This window comes from Panthera tigris, chromosome B1, assembly GCF_018350195.1.
Source record: "Panthera tigris isolate Pti1 chromosome B1, P.tigris_Pti1_mat1.1, whole genome shotgun sequence".
NCBI lineage: Eukaryota > Metazoa > Chordata > Mammalia > Carnivora > Felidae > Panthera > Panthera tigris.
The window spans coordinates 49,152,865-49,165,496 of record NC_056663.1 but is presented as its reverse complement, the minus strand read 5'-3'; the positions used below and the strand labels follow the sequence as shown (position 1 = coordinate 49,165,496).

Here is a 12,632-nt window from a genome sequence, read left to right as displayed (position 1 = left end):
CTCCTCTTTTATAAGGACGCAGTCATATTGGATAGCACCCCAATGACCTCATTTCACCTTAGTCACCTCTTTCAGGGGCCTGTCTCCAAACACAGTCACATTCTCAAGTCCTGAGGTTAGGACTTCAACTTGGTAATTTGAGGAGACACAGTTCAGCACATAACACTCTCTAGACCTTGGCATGCTTGCTGTGACCACCATCTACTACACACAATCTGGGACCACTTATTTTTTTTTTTAATGTTTATCCATTTTTGAGCGAGAGAGACAGAGTGCGAGCAGGGGAGGGGCAGAGAGAGGGAGACACGGAATCCGAAGCGGGCTCCAGGCTCTGAGCTGTCAGCACAGACCCTGACGTGGGGCTTGAATTCACGACCTGCGAGATCAGGACCTGAGCCGAAGTCGGACGCTTAACTGACTGGGCCACCCAGGCGCCCCGAGCTGGGACCATGAATAACACACCTGCCGACATGTGCTATAAACATCCATAGCGCCGCACACACTTTCACACTCAAATATAAACATTCACATTCACACATGCTTTTTCCTCCATCAGACCTTGAACTTGAAGAAACCTTTGTTGAACCATAACTAAAACAACAGTCCCACGTGCACAAACCCAGTACTCCCCACGCCCTCAGGAGAGAGTGCTGACCCGTGGCTGTGTGAGCTTCTCCAAGACGCTGGGTTTTGGCGTCCCCATCTGTAACTTAAAAGGGCTTGTGGGCTCTGATGTGCCTTCCAGCTTTGAGCCCCCTGGGATTGGAAATGCTCCGGTTCACCTGTCAAGAGGACCCAAGTTCTGACAGGTGTGGGGAGGGGTTTGGACTGATCCTCTCATCCTCGGTTTCCAGGCCCCCCTTGTGGCCTGTGGAGGAACAGCTGGTCCCTGTGGGAGCTCCTTGTATCATGGAGCGGAGCCAGGCCTGTGTGCTGTCTTGCCTGACGCCATGGCTGCCCGACCCACCGGGCTCAATGGCTAAAGGGACTCATGGGATGGCATGAGAGGAGGGGCCAACACATCCTCTCCAGATAGGGAAACGGAGCCAGGTCACGTCCAGACCAGCCGGGACACCTCCACTCCTCTGAATCACCATTCATCTCGTCCCCACCAGGGGCTGTTGTAACTTTTGTGCAGAATCTCAGCCCTTAGACCTCAGTCGCTGTTACAGACTGAAGGTTTGTGCCTCCCCCAATTTCCTGTATTAAAATCCTAACCCCCAATGTGATGGGATTAGGAGGTGGGGTCTCTGGGAGGTGATTAGGTCGTGACAGTGGAGCCCTCATTATAGGACTAATGCTCTTACAAAAGGGACCCCAAAGAGTTCCGTCTTCCTCTTTCCCTGAGGAAGCACAGAGAAGTCAGTAGTCTCCAACCCAAAAGAGAGCCCTCATCAGAGGCCGACCATGCTGGCAGCCTGACCTTGGACTTCCAGCCTCCAGGACTGAGAGAAATAAGTGTCTGTTGTTTACAAGCCACCCAGTCAATGACACTTTGTTAGAGCAGTCTGGGCCGCCTAAGATGATCCCATTGACGGAAAGTGACGGGGTGAAATCTGTTGTGACAGCTGGCAGAGAGCAGCTGACTGGCCCCACCCGTCCTGGCCTCTCTACCAAAAGGCCGGAGCGCGTGGGGAGTTCAGAGAGTCCAGCTCCTCGGAGGGCAGCCCACCGGAGAGAGCACTTTCCTCCCACTTAAAGCTTTGGGCCGGATTTCAGCCTGTTTTCTTCAAGGAAACCGCCATCCCTGTTTACATGAGGAGCTGGAACTGTAGGAACGGTCCCTGCTATTTCATTCTCGACTCCAGTGAGGACTCCTGCCTAGTAAGTGGAGGTAAAACCTTGTGGGGAAAAGAAAACCCAGAAACTCTTGGGGCGCCTGAGTGGCTCGGATGGTTAAGTGGCTACCTTCTGCATAGGTCATGATCTCACGGTTTGTGGGTTCAAGCCCCACATCAGGCTCTCTGCTGTCCACGTGGAGCCCGCTTCAGAGCCTCTGTCCCCCTTTCTCTCTGCCCCTCCCCCCATTCTCTCTCTCTCTCTCTCTCTCTCTCTCTCTCTCTCTCTCCCCCTCTGTCTCTCTCTCTCTCAAAAATAAATAAACAAAAATTTATTTAAAAACAACAACAACAGTGTCTAGGGGGTGCCTGGGTTGCTCAGTCAGCTAAGTGTCTGACTTCAAGCTCAGGTCATGATTTCGTAGTTTCTGAGTTCAAGCCCCACATCGGGATCTGTGCTGACAGCTCAGAGCCTGGAGCCTGCTTTGGATTCTGTGTCTCCCTCTCTCTCTCTGCCCCTTCCCCACTCCTGCTCTGTCTCTCTCTGTCTCTCAAAAACAAAATAAAAAACGTTAAAAAAAATAAAATAAAATAAACGGAAACTCTTTTAGAAAAACCAAAAGAAATCATTTGAATGTCATGGGCGGAGTTAGTCCCAAACTGAGACTCCGTGGCATCTTTGATTCCCCCTTGACTTTTGTATCATGTGACACATGGGGAAGCTCTGAAATCGCCACTGTAAACCAGTCAATGGAAAGCCAGACTCACTTTCCTGCACGTATCACACTTGCACTGTGATTTCCCCATCGCGGTCCAGTAACTTACGTCATGTGATATTCGAGACCTCGACAGATCGGCGGGCCAGGTGTTATTAATGGGTTCACGGAGGGTAAGAGAAGGGCTGACCCAGACGAGGCTCATCTGAGCCCTTGCTCCTAAACCAGGCTGCACCGCCAGCTTTCCTCAGGCATCGGTGGGCATTGGGCTCAGTGGTGGGTGCAGGGTTGAGTGAACCTAGTCTCCAGCCTCAACAGGTTCAGTGTAGAGGAAAGACAGGCGTGTTTATCGACTCTGAACAGCATGGTGGGGGCTCTCAGGTTATGGTGGCCATGGGCGCAGTGGGCAAGGGATGCTGTCTCTCCTGGCAGCGGTGGGGCCGTACATCAGATCCACCCTCTGACCACAGCCTCCTTCCCCACCAGGGCCCCAATGCCTCATCCCGATCTGCCCATCCCCAGCCTCAGTCTCCCAAGCCCCGGCCCCTCCCTCCATGGCTTGGCTTCTCTCTGCGCCCTCTGGACGTGCTTCCTGCCTGCCAGCCAGGACCACGCGCCTATCCCCGTCCCGCTCTCCCCCACTCCTCATCCCACATCTGGCTGGTCCTTGGGTCCCACAGTGTCTACTCTCTGCCATCCCTTGAATCTGTCCCTTCATTCCCACTGCTCTTGCCTTAGATGCCCAGGCAGGGCAGGGCAGAGCAGTGGTCAGGAGCTCAGGCTGTGGGTCAAACCTGAGTTAGAGTCCCAGATCTGCCACTTGGAGCCAGTGACCTGGAGTAGCTTCTGTGGCCCACCCTAGCTTCAGCCCTTCTGCTATCGAAGGCTAATGGCAAACGCTAAATGAGATCACGCGTCTGGCGGTAAGCATGGCGCGGGCCCTGTGGTGCACACTCCTCTGATATACGTTGGGCGGAGGTGAGGTGCCAGTCAAGGTGGGCGTATGGGGGCTGGGACCCTCCGTGAGCCACTTCCTCTCTGCTGCCTCACCTCCAGCTCCAGCCTGCCTCCTGCCGCCTTCCTCCTTGCAGCTGCCAGGGTTCTATCTGAAATGAGACCCTTCCTCCTCTGCCTCCCACCTCCCTCTCAGCCTTCAGCCACACGCAACCACTTGTGTTCTCCGAGCTCCCGTGGCTCTTTCGTGTCTCCGTATCTTCTCAGGCTCCGTCTGGGATGTCTTCCCTTCCTTCTTCATCTAGCTACCTCGTATTCAGCTTTTCAAGTCAGCTCACTTATCACCTCCTGAAGGGAGCTTTGCTGGCCACTTCCTTTCCCGCCCCACCCGTGCCCTGGGATGTCAGTGCCCCTACTCGGAGCTCCCCGGGTGTCACGTCTCTATCATGACACCTCTCACACCCTCCTGAGCTCTGATACATGTGTGAACACCTTTGTGCACGAGGCTTTACCTTCACAGCTCCAAAACCCAGGACTCTGCCTGGGACATACTAGGGTAAATGGATAAAGGCTGGAGGGAAGGAAAGGAGGGAGGGAAGAAAGAAGGAAGGAACTTCTGTGCCTGCCTAATCTGACTCCTCCCCCCGTAGAACACAAGGCACTGCCAATCCCTCCCTGGCAGTTCTCTTGGGGGTCTGGCACCATAAAATTTTCCCTGGACAGGGCCCAAAAATCAAATTATCAGTTTCTCTGGCAAAAGGCGAGGAAAGAGCCGGATGGGAGAGACTTAAAGGTGTTTTTTGATTTTAAATTGGTCCAAGAGCTGTTGGAGAAGGAGCAAATGCAGACAGAGCAGATGGAGGGTGATGGCTGGAAGGAGGTCTAGGAAGGGGTGGAAGGAGCAGAGGGTAGCCCCGCTGGGAGGGAGCCTCACATCTGCAGAGAAAATCTTTGTGTAAGACACATAGAGGGAGTAAGGATGGGTACAGATGCAGAGAGATTTGTGGGTAGGGGTGCGAGGGATGGAACTGGGGGTGTTCGCTTCTAATCATATCATCATTGCCAGTGTTTGCCCCTTTTCTCTAAGATAAAGTCCAAATACTGGGAGGTGGCTTTGTGCACAGATCCACAAACATGAAAGGGCTAGGTAGGAAATATTTTAGACTTTATGGGCCAAAGGTTTCTCTCCCTGCTCAACTCTGCACTTGTAGCATGAAAGCAACCACAGACAAAACATGATCAAACAGTGGGGCTGTGTTCCAACAAAATTTTGTTTACGAAAGCAGATGGTGGGTTGAACTGGTCCACGGTGTGCCACCCCCGACCTAGTGTTCGTGCTGGGTACTGTGTACCCATGAGGAGCAAATACTGGCCCGCCGGCATGTCAGAGGCCTGGGTCGTGGCCTCCTGCCCTTGGTCATCATGGGACAAGTCACTTCATCTTTCTGGGGCCTCAGTTTTCCCATCTCTTAAATACCCGTTTGATACTTGTCCCTGGCTACCTCTGTGTGCAGCTCCGATGGGTGGATTCAGCGTAACTTATGTCTTCTATTAATGTTACTCCAAATAAACAGGTAGAAGCTCAAATGTTAGCTCCTTGAGGCAGAGATTTGTGTTGCTGTTTCCTCCTTTTTTGTTTGTTGATGTAGTCCAGACACCCAGAATAGTGCTGAGCATGGAAAAGGTCCTCAAATACATGTTGAATGAATGAATGAATGAATGAGGAGGATAGATTAAAATCTCCACTTACTCATCCCAACAACATCACCTTCAAACAGCGCCTAGTGTCTGGGTGTCAGAAGACCTGGCCTCTGGTCCCAATTTTGCCTCCTCAAGATAAACATGTCACCCTATTGCTTCCTTTTTCTGATCTGAACAGTGGGGCTTAGTTATCACGGGGCTTTGCTAGGGAGCTTGGAGAGCTAGCCCGAGACGGGCTTCTCAGACTTGAAGGCGCACATGAATCATGGGAGATCGTCTTGAAATGCACATTCTGATTCAAGCCCGGGTGGACCCCGGACTCTGCGTTTCCAGCAAGCTCCCAGGTCATGCTGACGCTCCTGGTCTTGTGGCTACACTTGGAGGAATCGGATGTCAGTTCTAAAGCTGAAGTGGTGATTGGTACAGAGAAATGGGAGTTCTAGGCTCTTTGACGTGGTGAGCGGCAGGGATGGTTCGCGGGTTAACTGGCCCTCCGGCGATGCCCCATGCTGCCGTAATACTGCAGAGACCCGGCACTGCCGATTTAATGAGCCTATTCTCATTTTATGAGCTCTTCCATGACTGAACAATAGCCAGAACTCCCTGGCTAAACACCAACTAGAGTTTGGAGTTTCATGATCCTGTATACGCATTTGGGCTGGTTACCTTGGGTCTGTTCTGTATTTGTCAGTTTCCTTCATTTACTTCTTTATTTGTTTTGGGTGTGACTAATCCCACAGAGCTCTCAGGCCTGCAGGCTTTTCCTGGGTAATTTGTAAACTGATGTGTTTTCCAGGAGACGTTTAATCTGCAAATTATTGCTAGGCCTCAAAGGGCTTATTGTGTAAGAGGCACAGGGTATCCGGCCAGGGAAGAGGCTCTTGTGAAGAAACAACGGCCAAGGCAGCGGAAGGAGGCCTCTCCTCCCAGCTCTGTCCCTGAATTCACTGCTCGGCAATCCCATGACAACAGATACTGAAAATCTCTACATAACGAAAATATGTCTAAACCACATAGCTCATGCGGTAGATTTTGTGGGCAGTAAAATGGTTTAGATAACATCCTTTGTAAAGAGATTTCTCCTATGCAGTTCAAGAGCGAGTGACGGCTTTAAGGTTTTTACAGTCGTCCCAACCATTCCTCCACAAGGAGAGGTTATCTGGATGCTGAGAGATGGGGCCGGGAAGAGACAGGGCTACTAGGATCAGGACACGGTACCAATCCCTGAGCTACCTTTTTTATAGGGTTTTGGTAGATTTCAAAGTCCTTTAAAAATCAGGAACAGGGGCACCTGGGTGGCTCAGTCAGTTGAGTGTCCGACTTCAGCTCAGGTCATAATCTCACAGTTCATGGGTTCAAGCCCTACCTCAGGCTCGCTGCTGTCAGTGTGGAGCCTACTTGGGATTCTCTCTCTCTCCCTCTCTCCCTGCTCTCTCTCTCTCTCTCTCTCTCTCTCTCAAAAATAAAATAAACATTTAAAAAAGAAAAAAGAAAAATCAGGAACAATTTTTTACTTCATCTGGCTTGATCAGGTTGACATAGCTAATTTATGACCTTTAACCCCATGCTTTTTGGTGCCAGCTCATAGACCTAACAAGCTAGAGCACTGGAGTGACCAACAATCCTGGTTCAGCCAGCATGTACCTGGTTTTAGCACCAAAATTCTCACATCCTGGTAATTCCCTCCCAGTTTTAAAACTGAAATCGTTCCCCTGATGGGGCTGAGATTTGAATCAAGATCTGGCCTACTTATTGTAAAGCCCTGCTTCTTCTGCTACATCAGTGCTTCTCAAATTTCAGTGCTTAACCTCTTGGTTAAAATGTAGATTCTGGTTCAGTAGTCCTAGGTGGGACCTGAAAGTTCTGCATTTCTTTTTTTTTTTTTTAATATTTATGTATTTTTGAGAAAGAGAGACAGACAGAGCATGAGCAGGGGAGAGGCAGAGAGGGAGACAGAATCTGAAGCAGGCTCCAGGCTCTGAGCTGTCCGCACAGAGCCCAATGCAGGGCTCAAACTCACGAACTCCAAGATCACGACCTGAGGTGAAGTCGGCTGGCCAACCAACTGAGCCACCCAGGTGCCCCTGAAGTTCTACATTTCTAATCAGCTCTGGGTAATGCCAATGCTGCTGGTCCAGGACCACACTTTGAGTAACCAGGCTCTAAGCCACTGCTTCTGTGGGTGTCCTGAAGCTCAGTCGTGCTTCCAGAGGGCTCCCAAATGGGCTCCCACCATCTGGGGCGTGGCATGGCCATCCGCACAAGAGAGTGCACCAGAACCATGGGTGATGGTCCTGCCAGTTGATCAGTGGGGGCTCCAGGTGACTTCTCTTGCAGCCCACTCCCCTCTCCATTGACCCCTGACTCCAGACAACCCCCCTCCATTCCTTCCTGGAGCCTCACCCAGCTGCCCTATTGCTCTGACATTCATTGGGGACCTTCATTGTCAAGTTTATGTCTCTCAAGGCGCTGGTTCAATCCTAGGAAAGCCAACTAAAGGCTCCCCTGCATGGGCAACTTCAGACCAGTGGGTTGGTCTCCTTAAGATCTGGGTAAATGGGACTGGCTGCAGGTGGAGCTCACATAGATTGTCTTAGGGACCTTGTATTTGGGGAACTGACCTAATTATGGTTGGGGATGCTTCTTCCTGTCATTAAATATATATATGGCTATAATGTTAAATTCTGGGGTCCTCTGTCATTCTAGCGCCACTGTTTGGAGTTCATAGAGTGGAACCATCTGCTTTAAATTTCAAAAGATTGGGGGTCATGTTGCGCAGACATACTTGGTTATAGGGCACTGGATCTGTCCAGTCCAGGATCTGTCTGACATTATCCCTCAGATTAGGCCGTGCTTGAGTACTCATCAACAAAGACTGCAAGACATTGTATCTCAAAAGCTATGAGGTGTCTCATATAAAGTGTGTGCCGAGACCAACTTGGTCTTGAGTTTCAGACTCTGCAACTTACAAGTTGAGTAGCTCTGCACCAACTGTATCCTGAGCATCTATAAAACGGGTGTATGAATGTCTACCTCACGGTGCCATGCTCAGAATGGAGGAAGATCACACATGTGAAATGTCTGCCGTGTAGGAGATACCAATAAATGCTGCCATCACCGCAATTGTTGTTACTCTGCCCTCAGGAAACTGAGCCTAGAAAATGAGTATTTGGTCTTGGTGGAGAGGAGAGGGCAAGGGGAAATGGCTCGATTTGAGAATTGCCAGCAGAGCCCGGGACAGCCCGGTTAAGAACAGACACAGCGGTGCTGTTTTTCTTCTGTCCTGCTCTCCTGCATATCTGCTAAGAAACCATGTTGACTTGTCCCTACAGGCACGGGGAGGATTTGGATGGATGATGTGGCCTGCAAGGGTACAGAAGATACCATCTTCCGCTGCAGCTTCTCCAAATGGGGGGTGACAAACTGCGGACACGCTGAAGATGCTGGGGTGACGTGCAACAGACACTGAAACTGGGCGCAGTCCACAGTCCGGGCCCTGCTGCCGAGCCTCCTTCCTGCATTCCTGGGGCGGGGGCATCACTTGGGACCATGCCTCGGCCCTGCCCAGCCCAGCATCCCCCTCCCCCATATCCCTGTGCCAGGACCACAGTGGCCTGTCGTCATGCTCCTCTTGGACATCAGCTCCAAAGTGCAACTCTGGGATCCACTGCCTGTCTCTCCCTTCTACCAGGGTTCCTGCATGTGAAGCCCTGGGCAACTGGATCGTCATTTTGCCCGCCCTTCTAAGCACCACGCATCAAGACTCAACATCCATGCTCCCTTTGGTCTGTCAGTTAAATGCTGAGAGTGTGTTGGCGAGAAACGCAGCAGTGGACACGGGAGGGAAGCATGACAGGTCATTTACTCTTCAGATAATTCCCTTAGTTAGGCCAAGAGCCTTGACATCTTCCTTCCCACCAAGAGACCATACCAAATGATTCATTCTTCCCTCTCTTTACTCTGCCTCTGCACACCATTTGTTAGTCTGGGGAAGTGATATAGAGGAAGGGCCAGCTGTAGGAGTGAGAGGGAAATGCACGTCACATGCAGGAGGCAAGCTGGCTTTGCAGAAGAGGAGTGAAACTAACATCCAATGAGTGACTCCCATGTGTACTACACATCTTGGATGCTAAATTCATTTATCCACTTTGTAGCGTTTCTACAAGGCTTGTTAGCTTGGGTAAGACCTTACCTCTAGGTAGCACTCAACTGACCCATTCACGTAGCCAGTAAGATTGAAGATTGAGAATGACTAAATCATTCTTTCTACCTGCATCCTACTGTGTCTTTCCTAGGCTTGGGCAGGACACTCAGGTGCAAGACATGTGGGATTACAAGGTTACATACTCCAGACTACAGAGTATAAATTGGACATGACTGGCTTCCAGGCCAACCAGGAGGAAGGCGATTTGGAGGGTGACACGGGGACTTATCTGGGTTTAACTGAGACCAGCGTTCATCATCTGACGGTCAGCCTTAAGGCCAACTTACCTGTGTCTCAGAGCTGTTTGGAGGTGAAGCTATCCAGGCTTCTTTGGGTGTGCTCCTATGATCAGAACGCATGTCCTTACGGATCCTGTAAGCGTGGAAGGAAATGACGATTTCCTATAACCTCTGGCAGAAGAAGGAGCCATGGACCTCTGCCAGTCCTCAATCTGCACCCCTCTCCTAGCGACAGGAAGATCATATTCTTCCTCTGACATGAGGAGGAGGTCAAACCAGGCCATATACATATTCTAGGACTAGGGAAGCTACATGGTAGTAAGTGAGCACAGACTCACCTCCCTTGGGGGAGTCACAAACTGAGTCAGGCCTCGGACACACAAATCCCTGTCACATGGGGTATCAGCTTAGCTGGGGAAAGTGACACCTGGGACCTCCCCCCACCCCCCAGGTATAGGACCAGCAAAATTCCTGGCTGACAACAAAACCAATATGTGCTATTGGTTGTTCTTTGCTTACAGTATGCTTGTTATCCATTAATGTCCTAATGATCAGAGACTCTCCTGATCAATTGCTATGTTTACATAACACGCATGTACTCAAGCATCTTTCTCCAGGGCCAATATATGCATGCATATATGAACATAGCACTCTTTACTACATAGCTCAGCACATTGCAAAGTTTGCATTAAAAAGAGAAAATACTAAAGGTGGAAAGATGTCACACTGAATGAAATAAACCCCAGGTCATTTCTGGCAAAAAATCTAGCTATCCCATTGATGAAGACCCACATAACTTTCTTACGTGGTCTTTTCATTTAGGAAAACACAAGTCTTGTTTTACATCAAATAAAAATCACAATGGTAAGTGTTTGAACCTTAACTGAAAAGTCTACTAGTTTACATATTTACTAACGAGGACATGGAAATAACCATGGATCTGTATTTCAGGGACTAAAGGAAATTAGGCCTGGCCTAAAATACATCAGACCTTTTGTAAGAAAGAATTTCAATAAAGCTAAGAACATGTCACTAACAAACTTTGTGTCACATTCTTTCTCATGAAATTCTGGTGAGCATGGGGAAGACTGGTAAAAACTGGATGGTCTGATCATTTCTCACTGGGGATTGGTAGAATGGGCAGCTTATGAGAAGCTATCTTAATACTTCTGGAGCACAATAAACACAGTGTAGACCAAGAACATGGTGGAACACAATGTCTTAAGCCTTAGTAGGTAACCTAAGGAAGGGGTCCCAAGCAACAGAAAAATCAAGGCCCAGCTTATAGGAGAATTGTACTTTTATTCAATCAAGGAAAGAACACCTATTTCCTGATATCTCCAGAGTTGGTACTTGGGAATGAAAGGGTACTTCCTATAATCATCTTCCCTCTGTCATAACCAGAACAGTGTGCTTAACGCATAATTTCAAACATTGGGCAACACATGTAACACAAGACCGTGATCCTTGAGGAAGGGCAGCAAGTGGGGTAAGCCTACCCTGGCCTGGGCTCTCTGTCCAACTGTGGCACAGCTGAGGGGAGCCCTGAGTCCAGGAATCTCACTAAGGTGAAGACACAAGGATTGGAGACAGGAGAGACAAAGGTGGCTGGAATTTTCAGGGCACAGTGCTCAAGAGTAGAGAACTATACAAAGAAAGTTCCAGAAAGGTGCATAAGGGTTCCCTTGAGTTGTCAGCTGAACAATAATCTGTGTGAATCCCATGAGGCCAGCTAGAACAACTTCTGAGGAAAGCACCATTACAAGAGCTCACACAGAGCTGAGAATCTTTCAAGTTCTCTTGCCAGAGTAGGAGAATTACCTAGGGGACTGAAAGTCCTTATTGAAAACTCTTTAGCCTGTTCTAATTGGGGGGGGTGGGGGGTGGGGAGTGGTGAGCTGGTGGAGAGGGATAAATAAAGCTGCAGCCAGAACCCCATCTCAGCTCCAAAAAGCTAAAGTTGGAGGGTAAGGAGAGGAAAAGGAGGGAAAGGAGAGGGGTATTCTATGGAGGGTTGAAGGGAGAGCCATTCCAAGAAGAGAAACACAAGTGATTCACACATTTGACATTTTATAGAAATGTTAGCATGACTATCATAAAACAATGTAGCTGGAGAAACTAAGGGGTGCTTATGGTGGAGAGAGTTTTGGCTCCTTTCCACATATCGAGTCAACTACAGTGGCTGGCTTAACTACAGCACACATAGGCCCCAAAGGTTACTTCTGACCAGCACTTGAGATGAGGGCATTAGTGGTGCCTTGTAGACATTAGACAGGGCAGAAAAAGAGGGGTCAATGCCCTTCTCCATGAGGGCGGCTCCTACTACTGGCTGAGTTAAGCTAAGGATGAGCTACAAAGAAATAATTCCAGAAAAATACAACTTTAAAACAGACAAGTCTCCAAAACAGAAGTCTTAGACTCTTCAAGAACTACTTGAGTTGTAGTCTCAAAGAGCTGATAAAAATTTCCTGGCTCCTTGCCTGGACCACTTTCCTCTCAGCCCCACCTATGTCCACACCGTGGGTGCTTTCTAATGTCCTGTCTTGTGTTCTCTACAAGTAGAAGGATGTGCTGACTGTGGTCTACCAGGGCTCCAATCAGTGCGACTTTGTTCTGGGTCTGACGAAAAGACCTCTCCCTCCTGTGATGAATGGATTCAGGTCATTTTAACAGGCACAGGGAATCACCTTTATTTTTCAGAGGAAACTCATGCTCTACCCACAGAAGAAGGGTTTTGACAAAGTTCTTGCCCTTCTTTCATTGGCGTGTTCATTCGGGAAGTCTTTACTGAGTGTCTACCATGTGCAAGGCTCTGTACTACATACAGGAGACACAGTGGTAGAGCAGACCAATTTGGTTCCTGTCCTCACAGAGCTTACATTCTAGCTTTTACCCTTTTCACGGGCTTTCAGCATAACATTAACCACACGAGAATAATAATGTCCAACAACAAGGAACGTGCGGATGAAGGGGACAGTGGTTGCTTGCCAAGGTACTTATGCAAAACACAAATAGCTCAATTGTTTAAAAAATTACCTTT

General features: G+C 49.3%; 1 protein-coding gene across 2 annotated transcripts in view; it reads left to right on the top strand.

Moving 5' to 3' along the window:
- The window catches only part of SCARA5 (scavenger receptor class A member 5), a 126,194-nt gene extending 115,562 nt beyond the window's left edge, over positions 1-10,632 (top strand). For both annotated transcript variants that reach the window (XM_015544229.2, XM_015544228.2), the window contains exon 9: positions 8,482-10,632. In XM_015544229.2, coding sequence (XP_015399715.2) covers positions 8,482-8,618 — 137 coding nt within the window. In that variant the 3' untranslated portion in view covers positions 8,619-10,632. The remainder of the gene's footprint in view (positions 1-8,481) is intronic.
- Positions 10,633-12,632: the final 2,000 nt, after the last annotated feature.